The sequence below is a fragment of the Culex quinquefasciatus genome, chromosome 2 (assembly GCF_015732765.1).
Source record: "Culex quinquefasciatus strain JHB chromosome 2, VPISU_Cqui_1.0_pri_paternal, whole genome shotgun sequence".
Classification (NCBI taxonomy): Eukaryota; Metazoa; Arthropoda; class Insecta; order Diptera; family Culicidae; genus Culex; species Culex quinquefasciatus.
Window position 1 is genome coordinate 156,841,737 of NC_051862.1, and position 23,163 is coordinate 156,864,899.

General features: G+C 46.9%; 1 protein-coding gene across 5 annotated transcripts in view; it reads left to right on the top strand.

Annotated features, from left to right (window-relative positions):
• LOC6037382 (protein gustavus) overlaps positions 1-23,163 on the top strand; it is a 230,984-nt gene that overhangs the window by 203,314 nt on the left and 4,507 nt on the right. For all 5 annotated transcript variants that reach the window (XM_038257959.1, XM_038257958.1, XM_038257956.1 and 2 more), the window contains one exon: positions 21,171-22,078. In XM_038257959.1, coding sequence (XP_038113887.1) covers positions 21,373-22,078 — 706 coding nt within the window. In that variant the 5' untranslated portion in view covers positions 21,171-21,372. The remainder of the gene's footprint in view (positions 1-21,170; positions 22,079-23,163) is intronic.

Below are 23,163 nucleotides of genomic sequence, written 5' to 3' on the forward strand. Positions count from 1 at the left end.
AGTTTGGAACCTTTGTCAAACCGTGTGTTACAATGGGGTATCACGAAGAGTTAAATCCCAAGGCAATTACATTTGAGGTTATTAGGTCATTGAAGATCTAACCCATCTTTACTGATAAGAATCTGGCAAAACGATTGTATGGGATGACGTCTGTTAAAGGTGCTGAGGAGTGAGGCTAAATAACTTGATGCAAAGGACAAAGAGAGGTTTGACAGATAAACGATAATATTTGAAAACCTCGTACCAGGGTTCCGTAGCATTGAGTAGAATTTTCAGCGAATCCAACTTAGTCTGATGAAGATGTATTGACTTTGATTGTGACTCCACACACGGATTCTGACTCCGACTCCAACAAGTTTTAAGTACTTGGTAAAAAATAAGCTGACTCTGAACTAATGAACTGCTCTGAAAACTCATATTAAAACCCACTTCAGTGTTCAAAACAATGAAAAGTAGTCATATTGTCAAACCTTACTGATTTTACTGAAAAACGATAAGTTCCAGTTAAGGAACTCGCCTGACCCCAGTCATGAAATATCCAGCTGGGTTGGTTCTGTCAGAATCCTGCTTGAATGGAGTAGCATTTATGCTAGATAAGCATTTGCATTTGCAGCGTTTCAAATGTTCAAATGTGGCTCAGATATTGGTGTACGGTTTTAGGCAAAATAAATTTACGTTTAAACCCATCACACTGCTCAAAACAACCGAGAAGCAAAAAACTTCTTCAACTTAATTGATTGACAGAAAAACGATAAATCCTAGTTTGGAAAATCGTTCTGCAGAACTTCTGGCCGACCGATCAAGATTTTTGAGTTTTTTTCTGCTCAGTATCAACAAACCAGTCTAAACACTGCTGTCTTAACTCAATAACTCAATAACCTCAAGAAATTCATGCCTTGACTTGAGATGATTAAAAGAACATAACCCATAAACTTGTGACAACAAATAGCTCAATGTTTTCGCAGCAAACCAAGAAAAAATATTAAACCCCCCCTTCCAGATTCCGGAACCCCCCCCCCCCCGAACAACGTCCCCGATTGCCCAATCGACAAATCGACCGAAGTGATTTCCAGTGCAAACATACACCCTGCTCGTCATGCCCGATGATGATGTTGCTTTTTTATCAAACTTCTTTGTTATTTGCACAAATTGCGCTCTCTAATCGAATTCCCAAGTCGGAAACGCACACAACATTTGTGTGCAAGCGGTCGTCGGGGGTCTTTCCTGCCGCTGATAAGTCGTCCGGACGACCGAATCTTATCAACCTATGCAACGTTCTAGACGTAGGTATCAGTCAATCAGTCCTAAGCAAACATGCTTCCAAAAAAAACGATAAGTCTGCGTTTGTCATGCCCGTTTATCAGCTCGACCTCCGGGTAGCTGCTTCCCGAGTCGCGGTTACGTAACGTCAATCAGCGTATCGACCAATCTGCCATCGACGACGACGACAACGACGAGTACCTATAGATTTATATTTTCCCACGCAATCAGTACAAACAATCGCCGTTTTGTTACTACTTCTGCCAGTCGTCGTCGCAGCGTTTCGCTCGCTTAACTCTACACCCCCTCACGTGTGTATTGTCTCCAAGTCTCCAAGTCGATGTGGTTTTTCTTTATTAATTATTAATTTGACATTTCCAACCCCCCTTCCTTCCATCATCCATCACACGCGAGCGTGAGCGCGCGCGCGCGCTAATGCTTGATGGTTTTCCGAGATTTCCGACAGTCGCCGTTTTGTACTTGAAACTCGACGGTATCATGGTTAAGCCCGCTACCAAGAAATCCAACACACAGAGCAGTTGAGAAAAAAACAACCTCAACGCTAATTTACACCAGCAGCGACTAGCGGCAGACCTCGAGTAGCACACGTTGAAAACGGCCAGTTTTGCCTACTTCAGCGCAAACGACTCTCGAGTGGCAGCTGCGACGACGCTGAAAAATCAAGTCAAGGAAAATAGCATTAAAATATGGGCATTGAGGCGACACATTACCATACGGTTTTATGCTCATGTTTTTGACCGAGCCGAGCTTGGTGGGGAGGGAAATTTTCGCTATTTTTAAACCTCGATCATAATTGGCCGTTTCGTGCCGGTCGCCGCTACCTGCGCCGCCCAAGCGGTTCCGTCAACCCGATAAACGGGCAAGGTCGAGCGGATCGAGTCTGTTTTCGGGGAGGGTTGAACCAGGTACAGGCCCCGAGGAAAGTCATAAATCTTTTTCGGGGAGGTCCACCGTGTTTTACGAGCTCTCGATGAGCTGTCCGCACACAGTCATCTGCTGAGCGAATTCGTAACGAATCAGTCACTTAGTCACTTCCCAGAAGCTACGCTCTGACTGGGTTGCACGAATCTTATCGTTTATCTGTCATCTGTGAATCACAATCTCATATTTCCGACTGCCCTCATAGACTAAACAACTCCCTTATCGTTTCCCGGTCTCGCGCTACCAGCATCTTATCGTTTATCTGTCATCTGCACCCAGCATTGACAAACCCTAGCCAGTTCACACCTTCGGTTTGAGCAACGCTCTCGCGGTCCTACTAGACCGACCAAGGCCTCGGCGCGCGTGTGTCACGGCCGTCTCACGCGCGCAAACCGAATTCACACTTTCGAGGCGTGAAACGGCGTGGTCTCGCGGCGACGACGAAAACGCTCGTAAAAACCGTAAGCGATTCGTGCCATTTACGCACACTGGCGTTGCTACCACAGCGGGTTTCAAGTGTGTAAATACCAACCGAGTTGCCTTTTTCTTACTGTTACATTAAAATACACATATTTCAATTAGCGTACTGTTGAACAGGCCTCCAACTAGTTTGCTCAGGGGCCTTGGAGACTAACCCTTGGCTCTACCGAAGCCAATCGGACTAGTTGAGATCCGAGGGTTGTCCCAAACCTAGATGCACGCATGTGTACACGGAAAGCCACTCACCCCGAACCCTTGACGTGTAAATATGACAGCTGTTGTAGGGAGAGCGCGCAAAAAAAGCAGGCACCACATTTTAGGGTAACCTTCCCAAAAACGTGACTCACAGACGCATATGGCGTCCCAGAGAACCTTTCTCTGTCGTCGTCGTCCCATAATTCGGTCATTCAACCCGGCCGTCAATGCACTCTCTCTCGCGCGCACTCACAGATTAGCCAATTGAAGTCGGGCCCCGATGCAGTGTCGTGTGCGCAACGCACAAATTAATTCAATTGAACACAAAAGCTGCAGAAGCAGATCGTCGTCGCGTCCCCTTCCGAGAAGATTCGCTGACCCCGAAGGGATCCTTCGGCGAACCGATTCGAAAAAATAACAAAACGATAAGTTTCCGCCAAGGTCTGGCAAATTGTGCCTCGCCACTGTTAGTCATCAACTTTGGATCCTTCCCGGAACGAGCGCAACCGGGCATGTTTTTGCGTGTCTCAAGGACTTTTGCATTGAGCGATGTCTGCTTCTTGGCTCTGCCGTGAATAACCTCGGCATGGTAATTGAGCCGGCGCGCGAAGCAAAGTCATTTGATGGATCGCCGATTAGCGTGTAGCCACCCCACCGGTTGGCTTCCGGGCTTAGTTTGGAACAGCCGAGAAGTTGTGCGTTGTGCTTAACGTCCACCGAAATGTGTTTTGACAGCTAAACGATAAGTCGTCCCAGTCTGGAAAAGCTTTTGCCAAGCTACCAAAATTCCACTGGAAAAGCGTTCGATTGCCAAACCGGTCAGTTCAAATCGAATTTTGAACACGAATTCTATTCAATTTGGATACGAAAAGGCAACAACTGGTTCGATCACAGAACGATTCGCATCGACTTCTTGTTCAGAATGCGAATTGAACTGACTGAATTGATTTCTAACTAAATTTTCAACGCTTGACAGCTAAACGATAAGTTGCCCCAGTCTAGAAAATCTGGAGCAAATGTAGTAAGATTCCGCTGAAAGATTTTTGACAACCAAACGATGATTCCTCACTGAATTTTCAACGTTTGACAGCTAAGCGATAAGTGCGCCCCGCAAATTCAGGTCATCGGACCCGCAGAACTCGTTCTGCCGTTTTGGACCGTTCAGGCAGGTGCTAAAATCCCCCCACTTTTCGCGACCATGCGTGAACTTCACACTCTTCTGCGTCCCAGCTACGACGACGGAGGACAATGACTTACCTTGAGACGCGCACGGAAGAGTACGCGGGTCATCATGGAGGCGTTAGGTCATTCGCAAACGAAAGTGTACCCGTACTCCGTGGGCAATTGCAGCGCGCATCAATGCACATTTTGCCGTCGCGCAGACTTTCGGAATAATTCGCACAGTCGAGTAAGCGACGGAGCTGCGCAGACTGCTGCAGGCGCTATTAGCGAAAATTCCAAAAACGGGGTAAAATTGGTAAAATCATTGATTCCATTCATCGGTCCAGTGATGCGCGTATTTTTCCGCGCTTTCTTGAGCTCGTGGGTGAGACGAGCAATCGAATTTCCATTCGGACGGATCATGTTTTGGCTTGGAGAGTTGGAAAAATGTCTGCATGGCCTGCCTCCGCGTCCGCCGCCTCTATATTAAATATTTTATACTTTTCGCGCTCGATCGATAGACAAAGAAATTTATTTTGAAGCTCGCCCAGCAACGTTTTTTCGCACGCGGAGCTGAGCAACTCGCTCAAGTGTGAGTTTTCCACGTATATACGAATTTAGCCAAGTGTTGAACCTGCTACTACCGCTGCCCGTCAGAGCGCAAATCTTGTGCGTCGATGCGTTCGATAGCCAGCGTTCGAATCACACGCCAAATTTTGTGAGCACTTTCCCGAATTGGATGCGCTTTTATGACTTTTCCGAGCGGCCAACCAACCACCCGCTCTAACCGTCGCGCGGAACCCCAATTAGTGCGAAAATTTTGGATAGCTTCAATTTATATAGATATTACATGGGCGCGCGCACCTTGCAAAACCGAACCGTACCCACCTACAATATCTCATTAGGCTTCAGACCGTCGTCGTCATCGTGGCGGAAAAGGAAGCCACAGGCGTGGATCCGAGTGGAACGAAGCGAAATCGGCCAAGGATCGGGTGACTTGGGGCCCCGATACGGGACTTCCACTACGGTTCCCTGCCCGATAACGCACCCACTGTAACCGGGGCCGCGCGTAACCTAAAACGATAAAGTTTGACGGATAAACGATAAACGGATGGACTCAAATTAGATCTGATAACAACTTCTAATCAGGAGGTCGTAAACATTGACAGATAAACGATAAGTGAGACGAAGTTCTCGATCGAACGGATATGGAATTTTCCTCTTCTGATCAAGCAGTCAAGGATGCCTAATTGTTGTTCTAAGCAACCATCCAGTTTTATCGTTGTTCGCAAGATGACTCCATCCGCAGACCAACACATCGTTTTGACCACTCGAGTCGCGCGCAGATTACCTCATTCATTTTAATAATCCAGCCCGCCAGTAGCCGCCGCCGCCGCCACTAGTTAACGTGCTAATCACGCGCGCCAAGTCGTCGCCGCCACCCAAATGTGGAGAAGCTCGCTCGATAATGGCTGTCTTCTTTTGGCGAGTTCAACTCGACTTATCGACTCGCAAAGGTTGCGCGGTTTTTGAAGGACACGCAGTTTCTTGAACTCCCGCGTGAGTGCGTGCAGTGACTCCTGCTGACAAGTGCAACGATCCCGCACCACGTGGTGCAAATGGGAGGCCTCCCAAATTTAGAGCCCTGTTAAATTTAGACTGCCTCGTTCTGATTTATGGCCTGTTTACGCGCGGCAGCATCCCCGCCGAGCTGCGCTGGAGATGAATGCACTCTCTCCCGGTTGTCGTTGCCGACGCGACGACGACGACTAATGCGTGCCAAGTGCCTTCTTCCGCTGTGTGTGGGTCGTCGTCTTGAGTGGATCATCGCTTCGGCTTCGGAGAACGGGCGATTAGGGCGGATTTGAGTTGAAAAACGGGTTTGACGTAAAAACGATAAGTTTAGAATTTTCAATCAAGATTCAAATAGAAGTCGTTCAAAATCTACAAGTTCTGACACGAAAACGATAAGTTAGTCAAGCCATGCTAATTTTAGCCTAGAATTCGCACGTGCATTCGCAGTCGGAGGAATGCAAGTTCCGCTGCGGGCCCCAACTGCAACCCGCGAACGCGTTCAGTCAAAACATTTACCGACAGCAATAAATTCAATCAAATATTTATGAAATGAGCCAACCGTCAGAGTATGCTTGCCCAGCATAATCATGGGCAGCCTCGTCCGTCAGTCAGACCAGTGCCGGTCGAAGGGAAGCTGAAACCGGGTTGGAACTCAAAACCCACGAGCTGGTGTGGCACTTGGACATTCAGCACCAGTCAATTTTCATTTATTGCTTCACAAATCCTGCAGCGGTGAATAAATCAAGATTGAAAGGGAGCTCAACCCGCCAAAACACCGCGACTCTGCTGTACGCATTGTCGACGACCGCATATTTTCAAGGTTCGGTCCCTGCTGCCGATCTCCGGGCCAGGCGTTCTTGGCCGTTTCATTGGATAATTGAATTTCAAAAGATGCCATATGTGTGAGTGTGTTTGCGTTCGTCCGGGGTATTTGTGGACACTTTCGAGAGTCTGGCTGTATCTTGCGGAGAGCAATTTGAATTTCAAATTTTGCACCGAGCTGAACTTGTCGTCAGGGATGATCTCTTTGGAACGGTTCGCGGTTTGCGTAACAGCTTACTCAACTGGGTTATCGCTGCGGAATCTACTCGGGACGTTCTGCGGTTGTTTTGACAGCGATAGTTTGCTGGTTGGCGATAAGACGTTCATGTGTGCAAGACTCGCCTTGTTAGAATTCTATTGGATTCTCGTAGACAAATGGGAGTTTTTGACAGTTAAACGATAAGTTTTACATGAAGATGTTTTGATCAGAATTTGACCAGATTCTAAATGGAACATACTCAAGCGAAATGTGTATCATAAAAACGATAAGTTAAACCAGTTTTGAGTCAAGTTCTGATAGAAACCGTACACAAAAGGTCAAAAACTGCAAAGTGAATTCAGCTTTCTTAGCCGTTTAATCCTGCTCTACGACTCTTCACGTTTGGTGACCACTTCTGGGGTTCTGTTAGACTTCTAGTAGACAAATAATGAGTTTGACACTTAAACGATAAGTTCCGATTGGGCGTTTTTTTGATCAGCTTTTTTCAGACATCTTAGCGGAACATACGAAAGTGTGACACAAAAACGATAAGTTGGACCGGTTCCCGGTAAAATTCTGGTAGAAACCGTAGTCAAAAGGTCAAAAACCGCCAAGTGAATCCACGCAGCTCCTGAACCGTGTAATCCTGCTCCACATCCTTGCACGGTACGTGACCACTGCTAGAGGGTGTTCCGATTCAGCTGCCAAAAAATATCGCTGCCGTGTTCAGTCGGTCATGTTTCCCCAGCTCTTCAGCTGGAATCTATGACATTTCCCCGAAACCCACATTCCCGAAGAGACATTTCCCCGAATGCCACATCTCCGAAAAGACACTTTCCCGAAATGTCATTTACCCGAAAATCATTTCCCCGAACGATCCATTTCCCCGAACGGCTACATCCCCGAATGGCGACTTCCCCTAAAAACCATTTTCCCGAATGGCCACTTCCCCTAATTTTCCACATCCCTGAAAATCATTTTCCCGAATGACCATAATCCCGAACGGCCATTTCCCCGAACGCCACTTCCCCGAACCCGGTCAGGCGGGTATGGCCGTTGCCCAGAACCGCGCGCGGTTCTGGACAACGGCCATACCCGCCTGACCGGGTTCGGGGAAGTAGCGATCAATAAAGTATCATGTCCACAATAGAGCTTTATGACGTTTCGCGTACGCACACTAGTGCACAATTTGATTTTGCTGGCTGACAAAATTTAATCTCATTTAATTTTTGTGTACGTACACGCAATACAAACGAACGTTGATTACTCTATTGAACGTTCAAAAAATTCCGAGCTTCACTTGAATTTTGAATATTCAAAGTGATGTAAGTGCGACAACTGGCCAAAGGGATTTCAGGTCAGAACGTGTTTGACACACGTTCAGGCCCGACTACCGCAAAAATTTGTAATTGTTACTCTTGACCTTGGCAACCAAAATCAGCTGTCGAGCTTAAGTATAGCCCCTAAACTACTTTAAAGTGATTTAGTTTTTTTTAATCTAAAATGGCGGTGATGAAATATTTAAAAAAATGCTTTTTGTATTTCAACAATCAACTATTTAGATTTGATTAAAAGTGTTGGTCGCAAAACTCGAATTGGACGTAAAAAAATAAAAAAATAATTGTTCAAAGCCTTCATCCAGCCAAAATTGATAGGAACAAATTAGTTCAGTTAAACAAAATCTAGAACAAACTGAATCCTCCGCATCGAGTCGTCGCATGAAGCTATCGTTGCTGTTCTATCCTTACCACGTAGATACCGTTTTGGAAAATTGTCCTTTGCTGAAAATGGCCGCTACAAAAAAAAAATCTTTTTTATGGAACGTGGATGATCTCAATATCCCGCACTCTTGAAGCGTCCGCGTGGTTTATGGATGGCCTTCTACGGTTTTAATCTTAAAAAACACGTAGGAGAATTTAATATTAACGTCATACTTTTATAAAAAAAATCCCAAAATAACAATTTAGTTTATATCAAGGTTATCATTCGGGAAATTTGATTTTTCGGTGAAGTAACCATTCGGGTATATGTAAATTCGGGAAAACGACAGTTCGGTAAAATGGCCATTCAGGTAAATGACATTCGGGGATATGGAATTTTCGGGAAAATGATTTTCGGGGATGTGGAATTTTCGGGAAAATGATTTTCGGGGATGTGGATTTTTCGGGAAAATGATTTTCGGGGAAGTGGCACTTTCGGGGAAATGATTTTCGGGGATGTGGAATTTTCGGGGAAATGATTTTCGGGGATATGGGATTCGGGAAAGTGGGATTCGGGGATAAGGGATAAAACCCTTCAGCTGTTGGCTCTGCGACTTTCGCCCCGCGTGAAACGGCCTGTGCACTCACCATACCACGGAGGAGAAGGCACATTGTTCTTAATCATTAGCGCAAAATTAGCAGTCCATAACGCCTGTGTTGGTCCCTCGTCGTCGTCGGGGTCGATCCAGCCAGCCGGGCAGAACTCTCACTCGATACGCACACCCGCGCACACCGAGTATAAATTTCACAATTGAACAAAAAGTTTCCAATGAATAATTTGAGATAATGTGTGATTATCATATTTTCAGGCGTACTCGGTGTACACCTCTAGGGGGTACGGTGGAGCAACCCGCAGATCGTGAACTCTCTTGCTTGCCGGCAGCTGCAATGTCGCTGGAGTGCCATTTTTGACGGTTTTTGCACTCCGCAACGCAGCGTACTAACCGGTACATTCGGTTATGGATTCTAGGTTTTCCATCCGCGCGCGGTGAACTCTTCCAGAGCGTACGCATAGATTCTCTCCGGTTGGTAGCTCACCCGCGGACAGCAGCCGCCTTCCGTAACCGGGTTCGGTTCGGTTTCGGCTGCTGAGTCAGACGCTGCCGCTGGTTCCGAGCGGGTGGGATTTTGGAGAGCGCCTTTTTTTTCGATCCGAGCCAGAGAGCGTCACTGTTCCGTACGGTTTCAGTTCACTAGCATGGAGCGAAATACAAAACTTGAAAATGTGCTGTGCAGAAAACGAAAAAACAAAAAGTTAAACAGCGTGGCGCGCACAAACCCCAAACCCTCGGGGAAACTGTTCCGAGCTTGGCTGGTTTGGAGAGACGACGGCAGAGTAGCGAAATAGTTAAGGTTCGGTGTTCAGTTCACGTTTCACTGAGTTGAAAACAATATACATAAATGTGGTGTGCATGCTTCGGATCGATTGATCTCTCGAATGGATTTTTATGCTACGACAAGCGTCTGTTGTTTTTCGCTGCTCTGCTGGAACAGCGGCAGCAAGCAGACTTGGTCTAGTGACTCAGAGGCGAAGGGCAGCGGGTGAAGCCGAATTTGCGCGCCGCCACATATTTGGGACACGCAGCTGGACCGCAGTCTGCCAGCTGGCGGCGATCTGCACGTGTTTGCTCAGTGCGGGACCGCCGACCTTGACTCGCCCGGCAGTTGACGGATAAACGATAAGTTTGAAAAAAATCTATTTTGATTCCGTTTTCAACAAACTCTACCGCCAATTTGACACAAAAACGATAAGTTTTGACAGCTCGTACGTATCCGCCGTGTGCGCGACCTTGAACTCCCCAAGTCAGCGCCGTAAACGTGAGATTTTTACTCGAAATTAATTCAGCTCGCCCGCCCAAACTCGGCATCCACTAGCCGGATCATCTTCCAATTAACGTATGCAAATGTGGAGAAAAAGATGACGTGACCACTGCCACCTCGCTAAAATTGGAGACATTTCTCAAAACATCGCGTCATCGCGCGCAAGGTCGATAAAATCTGCGCGAACGAATCGATTAGTTCAATGTCCTCGCCGGCGACTCTTGGAAGACGCTCAATTTCGCCAACGCTGCCGGGTTTTTTCGCTGTCAAACGTAATGCCAGTGGAATTCGCCTCGATTTCCGCTCTCGACTGGGTGCGAAGATGACAGTTCATCTTCGGCACGGCGATAAATCGTCCGTAAATTCAGTGTTTTCCGACGAAATCAATTATGTTTTTTTGAAAAATCCTCCAATCCGGTTACGTCATCTCCCACACAGCAACTTTCCCACTTTGAAGTAGTCGTAGACGCATCTGCTTCCTCTCTCGTAGCGTTGTTTACCCAGCGTAGCGAAAGATGAAGTGTGAACGATTTTCCTCGCGCGCTCTCTGGGTTTCGATCTGGTTTACTCTTGAGATATTCGAACATAAATTAAAACATCTGTTTTCATTAACATTCCACGCGTAAACAGCCGACGACGGTGGGTTCGGGGACCGCGACGAGGACACGAAAATCTAGCCGTGAAGTGTGCCAATCGGTTTTTGGGTCTGTCAGATGATCGCATCGTTTGGCATTCCGATGGGAACCGCAATATTTCGGTTTTGAATGTTTTTGATAATGAATGCCTAACAGACCTTGAGTAGACATTTTATCGTTTCTTAGCGTTTTGAGCTTAAATCAACGAAATTTGACGCTTCTTATCGTTTTTCACTCAATCGGGCAGAATTCTGACAGACAATTTGAGTGTTCCGCGTGTCACCCGATAACGATGGGCGCGTTACTGTTGTGGGGGCCACATTAGAATATCTGAGGCGACCTGCATGACCGAGTAAACAGTTCACCGACTGACAATAGATTTCCGCCGGTTTCGCTTCGCCGTTTTTCCAGGGCCCCGTGGCAAACGATGCGATAAGTGGAAACTTTTCGCTAACGACGCGTGCACAAACCCCAACCGACCGACCTGACACAATGTTGCCCTTTCAGGGCGAAATTGACGCGGGATCAATCGCCATTTCGCGCGGGAAGTCGCCTGTCGACGAGCTGCGGCGAGATGTCTCAAAAGGAAGCGACCTGTCAGAAGGTCGCGTGCCCGCACAAAGGCACCCTCTCAATCGCCTCTCACAATGGAGTGCGTTTTATTGGCGAACATGTTTTGTTATTTCTGGGTTGTTGGGCTTTATCAGCGGCGCATTCCCTGTTTACTCTTAGTCATTTTTTTTCCCACTGCGCGACTCGAGTACGGCCTTATCGCACGTAGTAGTGCACAGAGCTGTTTGTTGTCGTAGCGGTTGTTGTCTTCGACAACCACCGCCAGGGTTCGTAACAGCTGAAGAACTGCGCGCTGATAACCGCGTTTAGTTCCGCAAGTCGTCATCGAGGAGGTCGTCCAAGACCCCGCACATCGGTGACGCATCGAGCTGCTGGGTAAATTGGCTTAATTAATTGATTGTCATTACCACCATATCGCGTGTTGTCTCTGACCAAACCGTTTCCCGAGAACCTCCGGCAGAACGGACGTTTTTAATTAGCCAACCCCCGAAGCTGCTTACGGAGTTGTCTCCGCAGCTGTTATCGTGGCGCGGTTAATTAACTTATTGAACGCTTCCAATTTGGTACCCGCCAACTGACGAACTCGTCGTGAGCGGCTCGACAGATGTGGGCGGCAGCATCAACGCGCGGTCTCTGACCTTCGACTGTGTCGTGCCAGAGACATTCGAAGCCCTAGAACGACTCATTAGCCGCAAATGTGAATGCATTCCGACGTTCTAAACGTTTATTGCGCACAATGTTGCCAATCATCCACGAGCGCAAACGGTTTTATGCTTTGACAGATAAACGATAAGTCCGCGCGGCACGTCCGTGCGCTGGCGGAAACCACCACCACCGTTGTTTCCACTTTGGTGGGCACGTCCCACACACGAGCTAGAACCCCCCAAGTCCTTTGTTTAGACGCAAATATCATGTGTGTTTACCGGACTGACCAGTTTCTCCAGGCGCGCGAACGTCATGAATGATTAAGTCAGAAAATTCCGAACATGAGCGCAAGCTTCCCACAAACACTGATTCAGCAGCGTCAGTCGCACGCGCGCGATAAGAATGCAAATCGTCAGCAACTCTACAGTGGCTGCCGAAAATTGTGCGCTTCCTCCCGCGCGCCCAAACAAAGAGACGACGTTAGTCAACGTGACAGGAAATCGAACGAAACGTGACTTTTGGGAAACCGACGACACAGCGGTGACACCCATTTTTGTCGGGGGCCCCAAACACGGCAACACAATGGCAATCAATCAGCGTGACACGACTGGGAGTCAACTTAGATTCTTTTGAAAGCCGGACAAAAGTCGGTTAGACTTTTTATCGTTTTTGAAGCGGTTGCGCATTTCGCAGCGCCAACTGTCAAAATCGGCTTTGTTTTCGATGTAATTCTACTAGCTGTCAGACTCTATTTATAACAGTGATGCCAGTTTCGCCTGCAGTACAACCCAATCAAACACGAGTTCCACATTAAGGGTTTAAAGTAGCGAACAAATGCCACACACATTAGGTGGCGCGCGTTAGCGCCGTAAGTGTGTGAATAGGTAATGAAATTGTGCAATAAATAATAATAATTATGACCTTGACCACTTTATTAGCAGCGCTACTTGCTCTGTCCTAGTGAGTGCGGTGCGGTTAGTTGGATAATCTCTGCTCGTTGTTTTTGCGCCTCTCTTTCTCCGGCACTATCTTTCGTAACCGATACTTCCTCTTCCAACCTTTGCGGAGCATGGCAGCAGTGCTGCCAGTTTTGCTGTTTGCACAAAAAAAACGTAATGGCTGTCAAATCGGGACAACTCGCCAAACGATAAGTTTTTCATGTTATATCGTTTTCTTTATTTTAATCAAATCTGGCAACCCGGCCGCCACTGCAGTCTGCGAGTCGCGAGGAACAGCCGCCTCAACGATGCGCTATTAATTTGCATAAAGCAAAAGAGCGTAAAATTGCTGCTAATTATCGGCGCTGTCATCACACCAATCATCTTCCGCGCGGTACCAACACGACGCTCGTAGCCAAGGGATAGCGCAGGTGGCGATGTTTCGTCACGGCGCCTTTGCCGAGCACTTAACTGACCTAGTGTGAGTGTGTGTACACTTGGAATACTCCGTGGCGAGGGTCACCACTGTTTACCAATGACACTCACTTTATGATGTCACTTTACGCGGACGGCCCGTTAAAATAGCACTTTCGGTGACATTGTACGACGACGAGCGGTTGGCGGCGGTAATGACGTGCTCGGTTGGCGTGATGGCAATATTTTGAGAATTGGATTGAGGGCGCCTTTAGTCGAGTTTTAACAGAAAGGCGCCTTATCTACATCTTCTTTAATATACATTAACAGCATGTTTATTGAAAGGGGAATTGTGGTAATATAAATTGAACAAAATTCAAAGGCGCCTTTAGCAGTTTTTTTTTAATCCGGATTCGCCGTAAGAATTGAATCAAAATTTAGAGGATTTTGATAACCAGGAACCTTTTTTTTTCTTTAAGAATCCATGTTGAGATGAACAATCTCAATCGTATTTGAAATATATTCGTTCATGGTAGCAATTTTTGGTTTGAGAAGAAAAAAGTTGGCTTGAAGGCGCCTTCGATTGAATTTCCGCAGAAAATCGCCTTATCAACATCTTCCATAATGAATTAGCAACTGTTTTATCAAAACTGGAAATTTTGAACTAAAATTTGGAGGGGACAAGGTCACAATGCGCTCGTATCGTTTTGATCGTTTTTACGTCAGCTCTGGTTAGCTATGATAAATTTTGTTATCAATAAATAAATTTAGTAAAATCGTATTTTACATGATTATGACAGGAAGGCGCCTGCAATTTTTCTCCAAGTGGTGACAACTCAGAGAAAAAATTCAATTGCGTCAAAGTCCCACAACACCAACGCCACATCGTCGTCACCTCATCGCAACCGGGTCTTTTTTATTACCCAAGATGTGTGTACGACGCGTCTTCCCCGTTTCTTCACTTCACACAACAGCTCGTGGACCCCGAAAAAAATATTGTTTGTTTTTATCGTTTTTCCTTTACGGCCGCACGTTGACCGTGGCGTACGACGACGACGGTTCATTGAAGTTCGCGCGAACCTGTGTGGTGTCGCTTCTTCATTCAAATTAAGGCGTCCCCGAAGGACGCCACTTGATCTTGAAAAAAAAAACGAACAACGTTGTCGTTGATCGACGGGGTGGTTGGTCTAGGCGTTAATCAAGCAGGGGGTTGGGTTGTCCAGTTCGCGCGTGGTCTCAAGCCCGGAGGTCGCGCGAGCGCGTTGCAATTTGCATAAATTTAGACGGCGGCGGGTTGTGTGGTTTCAATGGCGTGCACGCGCTCTTTTGTTTTCGGCTGAAAGGTCAACATCGTATATATTACCCTACCGGCATTGTGTCTGGTCACCACGCACCTTGGCGCCGTAATGGGAGAGGGTTGGGGGCTTGAGTACCATAATTTAGTACTATTTTAAGCATGATCAATGACAAATTCGTAATGCAATAAATCTAATGGTTACTTCTTCTTCTCTTCTCTCTTCCAGGTAAGGCGCAAGATGTCAAGGTGCCGTCTGACAGAAAAACGATAAGTGGTGACATTTCGCCCGGCGGTCATAAAAACGTTCGGGGAGGTCAGTGCGAGCGAAGTGCGTGCACCAACGCACCAACTCGGCCCAATTGTGCAACGCGCCTTCGACTCTCGAGAATCGTATAAATGTTTCAGCGCGCGCTGCACCGTCGTCTTGACGGCGGCAAATTAGCGAAACCTTGACGACTTCAACGCGCGACGGTCGGTTCTGAATAAAACTGAAATTGCTTTCCTGACCTTTTGGCGCGCACGGTGGACACTCGGCAAATCTGAACCAATTCATGCTTAATCTCAACGGTGCTGTCGCTTTCGCGGCTTGGCATATTAATAGCCGTGACACGCCTCCGTTCCCGCGTGTCTCGTGCCCCGATGATTAATCACCACCGGTGACGAAAGATTTTTCCTGGCCAGTCGCGTTTTTCCGCGGCGCAAGTTCCGAGAGCCGTCGTAAAGGTTATGTAAACAAGCGGTCAGCTGCGCGAGCATAAAAGCGCATGCTGCAGTTCCAGCTCGCCAATGACGACTGCTGCTGGTTGAAGGTTACCGTGCGCGCGAGTACAGCTACAGCTGCCCCCTCGAACCTTACATAACGTCTCGATCATGTGGCACCAACACACGCGGCAAACAGCGGAAAACGATCAAATCGCAGCTATTTGCACAATGAATTTGCAAATATCCAGTTTCTCACACTAGCACGCGCGTGCGATCACCATTAGCCTGCGACAAGATCTTCCATCTCTGTTGCCCCCGCGCAGCAAAGCGAAGCGCTGCTGTGTCAATGGGCCAGCTGGTCATCTTCCCGTCCGAAAAAACCTGAAGTTTGTGCTTGCTGGTGTAGGTCTAGCGACTTGGAAACAGGTTGAGCAAACTGCCTCACGGTCATCGTCACCGCGCTTTGTTTTGTCTTTGGCGCGCTTCCGTGAAGTTCGGCACACTCACGTAGGCTCGCGCACACAAGGTCACAAGGCGCTTGTATCGTTTTTACCGTTTTTACGTCAGCAGTGGTTGATCGATCGTAATTTGATTGAGAAGCAATCTTTGAAAAAGTCTTCGTTTACAACGGCGCTTGCGTCATTTTCTAAGATGTTCCGAGCTAAACAAGGATAACTCTACTAAAAATATTGAAATTCAAAATGTGGCGTTTTGAAATTCTTATTCACTTCCTCACAAATGTTAACATTATTGGTTATATCGTTCTTACCGTTTTGACGTCAGCTTTGGTAGCCGATGGCTAACAAAATCCGAGTGAAGATGGACAATCTCAACTGTTTTTAAAATTGATTAATTCGTAGCTTGATCGATAACCAACAAATTAAAAGGCTTTGTTTACGATGGCGCTTGTGTCACTTTGAAAACTTTTTCGAGGTAAGCAACCCAACATCTTTCAAAAATATTGGACCACAACAAGTGGCATTTTTAAATTCCCATCAACCTCCCAGCAAATTCAAATTTATTGGTTATATCGTTTAAACGTCAGCTGTGGTTGGCGATGTCCATTAGAATTCAAGTGGAGATGGACAATTTTAATTATTTTCCAAAAAAAAAACATTGTTCACAATAGCGCTTACGTCATTTTGAAAGCTTTTCTGAGGAAAAGAAATCATAAACCAATCAAAAATATTGGACTCCCTCGAAAAAGGCTAACATTGATGGTTATACCGTTCTTACCGTTTTGACGTCAGCTGTTGTAACCGATGTCTAATAAAATTCAAATGAGGATGGAAATTTGGAAATTTATGAATTCGTAGCTTAATAGAGAACCAATAAAAAATGGATTTGTTTAAAATGGCGTTTGCGTTGCTTGGTGAACGAAACCCGAAGTAAAGTAACCAAAAATCTATCAAAATCAAAAATCTATCAACTTCGAAATGGCATTTTAAATGTCTTATTGACTCTTCCGCAAATGCCCACATTGTTGGTTATTCCGTTTTGACCATTTTAACGTCAGCTGGCTGTGGTTGACGATGGTTTAATAAATCCAAGTTAAGATTAACAGTCGTTTATAGGATTGGAATAACTTGATGTGAGGTTAATCAAATATCAATTTTAAGATGACTTTTTCTTACAATGGCATTTGCGCCATATTGAAAACGTTCCATAAGTATATTATTCAAAATCTGTCAGGAAAATTGGTCTCCTATAGGAGCATCATTTAACATGTTTACATTCACTCCCTCACAAATACTAACTACGGCTATTTTATCGTTTTTACCGTTTTTACGTCAGCTGACTTTGGTTGACGATGGCTGATCAAATTCTCACATTTTACTAGTTAAGTTATCATGTTTGGGACTCAGGCACATTCCACTGCATTTTTTTAATCAATTCTGTAAACTTTATCGAGAGCCAACGATTTTGTTTACAAATAACACATTCTTTTTTTGAAAATGAATCTGAGTTATTGATAAAATTAACTCCAAAAATTCATGTTGAATTCTTCAATAACCCACTCCGGAATCCTCACATTGTTTATCATATCGTTCTTACCGTTTTCCCGTCAGCTGGCTTCCTGCGCCAACCGCAACCTAATAAAGTCCCACAGCTGACCAAAATGTGTGATCCAATTTGCTCTTTCACCCCCGAAAAAAAATCCCAACCCACTCGTAACTTGATCCCGTCACCCCGCACGGATGCGGTGAATTAATATCCAGCTCTCTTTTTTTCTGAAAGTTTCGACCTTCCATCCCGAGACGTCCTTCCTGGCATCCTGTTACACACCCGATGCGTGCGGTAATCCCACTTCCGCCCAATGCCGATTTTCTCACACCGCTGGCGCGGCACGATAATTGCGCTGCCCTTTTGCGCCCAAATCCAATCAGGCATCGGGAGTGACAGTTAAACGATAAGCTGCGCGTTACCACCGTTTAAGCAGTGGTCATCGCTGCCAAACTGATGGCGGCGGCGGCTTGTTGTCCAACGCTCAAGGTGGGAAGGGCCTTTTGTCTTTTTTAAAGAGAGTTGCAGCCGGACTCGTGATCAATTATTCATAACCACGTGACGTTTTTAATTAATTTCAGCACCGTACAGAGGCGATTGGCAAACTTGGTCCGATCTCGCTGTCAAATTGGTTCGTCCAAAAACGATAAGCTAGAGGCTTGCGCCGTTTGCGTTACGCCACACGCACTCGCGTTTAAGGTTATGTGGAGTGCCGTTTTTCTGCGCTACCTTTTTGTTCCAACTAGTTCCCCGCACAACCGCAAAAAAACGAGCATAGTTTTCAACCACCCGTATTTGCCGCGCAGTTGCGTCGACCCCAAGGTATCATGTGTGTGGAATGAAAAACCCGTCCCGCGCACTCGCGGTGTAATGAAATATGACAAATTGGTTGAGTTGCTATTTCTCAAGAATTTACATCGTCGTCGCAGTAGGCCAGCTGCGCGCGTGTTTGTAACGCGCGCAGCGCCTCTAGCGGCCGTTACAGGCACCCGGTTGAGAATTCATGCCCCGAAATCGATATATCGACCGGGTCAAGAACCCTGTCGCGTGAATGCTTTCTCCCTTCCGGGGTGTGTTCACACCCCCTGCGGCCAGGCGCCTGTAAAAACCACGAGGGGGACCGATTGGTCCCCTCGGACAGCTTTCGTGCCGTGCGGTAATTTAATCGGCTTCTTTTCCAGGACGGTGGAGGCGCACATGTCCGGCCCCGCCAGCTGATTGAAGGAAAAACGATAAGTCGCGTCGCGAGCGTTTAAATGGCGGTTTAAAGTCCAACTGAAAGTTGGCAGAGGTGTGGAAGGAAGAGGGGTGAAGCACAGACAGGAAGTTGAGCTGACGCACCCAATGTGCGTATTCTCACCCCTCGCGGGGTGATTTCATCGGTCGACCCCTCGGAAATGCTTCGCATTCCTAGCTGTTTTCAGCCCGTCGGCCAGAAATAAACCGAAGAATTTTATTATTTTATTAGGGTGTGGAAATTTGTCATACAATATCGACCGGGAGTTGATGTGTGTGTGTGTGTGTGCGGTGGTTCGGAACACCCTTCGCATCCCTTTTCCGGGGGTTGTTTTATGTGGCAAGATGTCCCTCTAGTATATAAGGGGTGATGCTGATGCCGTTTGGCGCCACTGCGCATGATCCCGTTCCGCGGGATGAGAGTACGGCGGCCATGTACACGCGAACCGGATCGGATGGCAAAAGTCGTTGGATGCTGCTGCTACATAAGGGATGATGGCATATCGCTTTTAAATCGTGCACTTTATTCCATCCAATTTTGCCAGAAACGGAAGAGAGGGGGACCCTGCGTGACGTATAATCGATAAGAAGTTCGCTCCAACGGTCTCTCTGATTTATAGCCTTTCCGCTTAGAGCGATGTTTGCCAATCATCCGCAGATTCTTTGCGCAATTACTGGTGTGACATTTGAATGATACTACGTGGCAGCGCCAAGCGCGCAAGGTTCTCTGCGGTGAGGATTCAATTGAAAATTGATTTGACATTTAAACGATAAATCGAACCGATTGGTTCCGACTCATCGCGTCGCTAATTAGCATCGATAGGGTCTCTCTGCCGGAGTTTTCCACCAACTGGGTCTCCACTTCAGCAGAAGCTAGTAATTATTATCTTTTAATTTCGTGCTGCATCGCGTTCAAAACATGCCACGGGTATGAAACGCATCGCAGATGAAAGCGAAACAAGTCCTTTTGCCCTGAAGTTCGACCATGGGCCTCCCTAATTATCCTTTGTGTGATTCATCGATTTAATGAGCCACTTTAGCGTGGAGTCCTCTGCGATTGAACGGTAGCAGTGCCATCAGTTGAAACGATGCTGCCCTTTTAATCCTGTTTAACGAACGCACGAGTGCTCATCAGCGCTGGATTATAGGCGAAATGGGGAGGCTTTCGCTATTGATATTGAGGATTAATCATGCCACGAAATTTTGCTGGATGCAGAGCGTAAAGAACGCTGACGGCTTAGGTCTCAAGCTTATCGTTTTAACGTCATTTTTTGCAGATCTTGCTGTTTTCGCTCATTACATGCAGTATTGATTACAGTTTTGCAGTGAAGACAGGTCAAATTAACCGGACATATATTCTGAGGATTATTCGTGCCTAAGAACCAACTTAAATCATTCTAAAGAACGCGTCAAGTTGTCGGTGATCGGTGCAAGCCTCAAGCTTATCGTTTTTATTCAGCTTTGATTGACATTCTTCAGTAGAACCACTGCCTGTGATTATTCCCAAAAAAATCATCAAGATGCACTCACCTTATCGCGCATCGCACTCCACTCCACTAGGATTTGCCTTGTCCTAGGTCAAACATCCAGAAATTGCCCACATTACTCCTTATCTCGCGATGCAAATTTGCGCTTAACCCGGTGCAGATAACCCCATTTTTCGGGCGCTTCCAGCTGCAGCTCATTATCTCCCATGTTCTTCCCGTCCGTCCCGGGGTTGACGCGACGACCACAGATCAGCTTACCGTACGCGCAGCGATCGGTGAAGGAGAGACAGTCTCGTTTTGGAAGCGTGCGAACGCGCGCGCCTTCGCCACTCACCACCGATCGGGGTTTTCGTGGAAAAGGTATAAAAATCAAATTCGAAAGGAATCGCCGCCGCTCTCGCGGCAAACTAGAGCAAAGGGAACGGCAGGTTCTCCGATTCAGATTCAGCCTCGCGCTCGAAAACATCTTTCACCAGAGTTGAGAGCGCAAGCCGAAAAAAAACCGGGCCGATATTGACTTTCATTTTACGTGTTTGTTTACCGTTTTCGAGCCAGAACAGAACTTGGAGGCCAACGCGACGGGAAGTGATCGTGTGTTTACCAACTCGACGTCATTAGTCTTGAAGCGGTTGACAAGTATACGCAGAGATCGCGCTGACCTTCGCGTTGATCACGCGCCGTCCAGGGAAATGTCCTGGGCAACCTGATCGTCGAGTGGTACGGTAGGGTGCCAGATCGATAATGAGAGAACCGGTGGTGCCCACCTCCGCAGCGTCCGCAAGGACATCAACCTTTCTTTCCAGTCCGTTCTCACTTTAATTAGTCGCGATCGTGCGCGAGCGCCACCGACTCTGGTGTGTGTTTTGATCGACTGCTGCTCTACCTTATAAGGATAATTCACCTCTTACTGCCTGGAACCTGACTTGGCTGAATCGGCTTTTTTGCCAGCTCGGTTCTATGCCCTTTCGTGGCAGCTTCGGCCGGAGTTCTAATCGAAGTTTTTCGTGTTTCTCTCTCGTTACAGATACAAAAGTAGCCGGGGTCCGGTGCTAAGGTCAAGCGAACGTCGCCGTCCACAGAGTATATCGTCATCCACCTCCACACTGCTGCCCCGCGTGGTGCTAAATCGTATCGATCCCCGGGAGTTTGAGCGTATCCGCGTGTCGTACAAGGTTGCCATCCGGAGCACGCGCAGCAGTCGGTCCAGCAGTAGTGTTCACCCTGGTATGAACATGGGCCAAAAGATCAGCGGAGGTGTCAAAACGGTCAGCAGCCGCGACCAACCATCGCCATTCATTCCGAAGATCCCCCGGGAACTGGCCGCACACTTCCAGCGGCCGCCACGTCTCGATCTCCTGCTCGACATGCCGCCGGTGGCGCGGGAAACACAGGTCAAGTACTCGTGGAACTCGGAGGACCGCTCGCTGAACGTGTTCGTGAAGGAGGACGACAAGATGACATTCCACCGGCATCCGGTGGCGCAGAGCACAGACTGTATACGGGGCAAGGTCGGCTTCACGAAGGGCCTCCACGTGTGGGAGGTGTTCTGGTCGACGCGGCAACGCGGAACGCATGCTGTGATCGGGGTGGCCACATCCGAGGCCCCCCTGCACTCCGTAGGTTATCAAAGTCTGGTCGGCTCCAACGACCAGAGCTGGGGCTGGGACCTCGGGCGCAATATGCTGTACCACAACTCGAAAACCTGCCCCGGCGTCACGTACCCCGCGATACTTAAGCCCGACGAGACCTTCCTAGTGCCGGATAAATTCCTAGTAGCGTTAGACATGGACGAGGGCACGCTCAGCTTCATCGTCGACGGCCAGTATCTGGGGGTGGCCTTCCGGGGGCTCAAGGGCCGGAAGCTGTACCCGATCGTGTCCGCCGTCTGGGGGCACTGCGAGATCACAATGAAGTACATCGGTGGCCTCGATCGTAAGTATTTGCCTCTTTTCTCAATATTTGTTTACTTCCGCTGTATGGTTCTCATGTGAGCTTGATTTTAAAACTGTCACCAACACCATTCTTGCCGGTTATTGCCGATCATTAACCACCCAACTGCCCACTAACCTTATATCCTTTTTTCGTCGTGAAAAGCATTGATGAGGACCTGCGACTTGACTCCGACAGTCACATACACAGTCCGCGACACGCAACGTAAACAAAAACACGTTTCCTCTTCTCGCTAGCTGTCACTCGTTGTACACGACTAAGAACAACTACTCTCTTTTTGGGTTGTTCCTGCACGATCAACACAACTTTTTTTTTCATTTTGAGTGGCAAAGACTATTCTTTCTGACGGTGTTTGGACCTTAACCAAAGAATCTTCGCAATGGAGCACTTCCATTCGAGCAGTTTTTGCTTTTTTCTACAATGTATTTCTTATGGAGCGAACTGTCAAAAACTGCTCGACTGCGGGTGCTCCATTATTCCAACACTTGACCAAAACACGCTTTTTCTACTGATGATTACGATCTGTTTGTTTGAAACGTTATTCATGCAGTTGATCGAGTGACGTTTAAACGATATATTTTTCTCCTGACCTACACGCTCATTTCAACTGACACATTTCTGAGAAATTTTCACTCAAATTTCTTCAAACCCGACCCTACTCAGAACTAGGTTCGGTTGTGACGAAAACTGAGTAATTTTGAACGTCGTGTAGAGAAATCGAAACTCATCAATCAAAACTCAATACAATACTTAATTTTGAGTTGAAATGGCATGTGATTTGACACTTGCCTTTCTTTATTTCAGACACGCTAATCAGAAATAAGTTACTTCTTATTCAAATTCACCCTGATTAGCGATACTCCAGGACTCAGAATACACAATTTGCTCAGAAACGAGTTTCGGCTGTTTTCTTTCAGATAGTTTTTTTTTCAAATTTAAGTTAATAATGTTCGCTCAAAATTATGTGAAATTCGTTTTTTTTTTAAAGCAAGTGTCCAATCAACGTGTTAATGAGTTTAAGAAGCTTATAAATTTTTGAGTAAAACTCACAAATATTTAAGTAATTT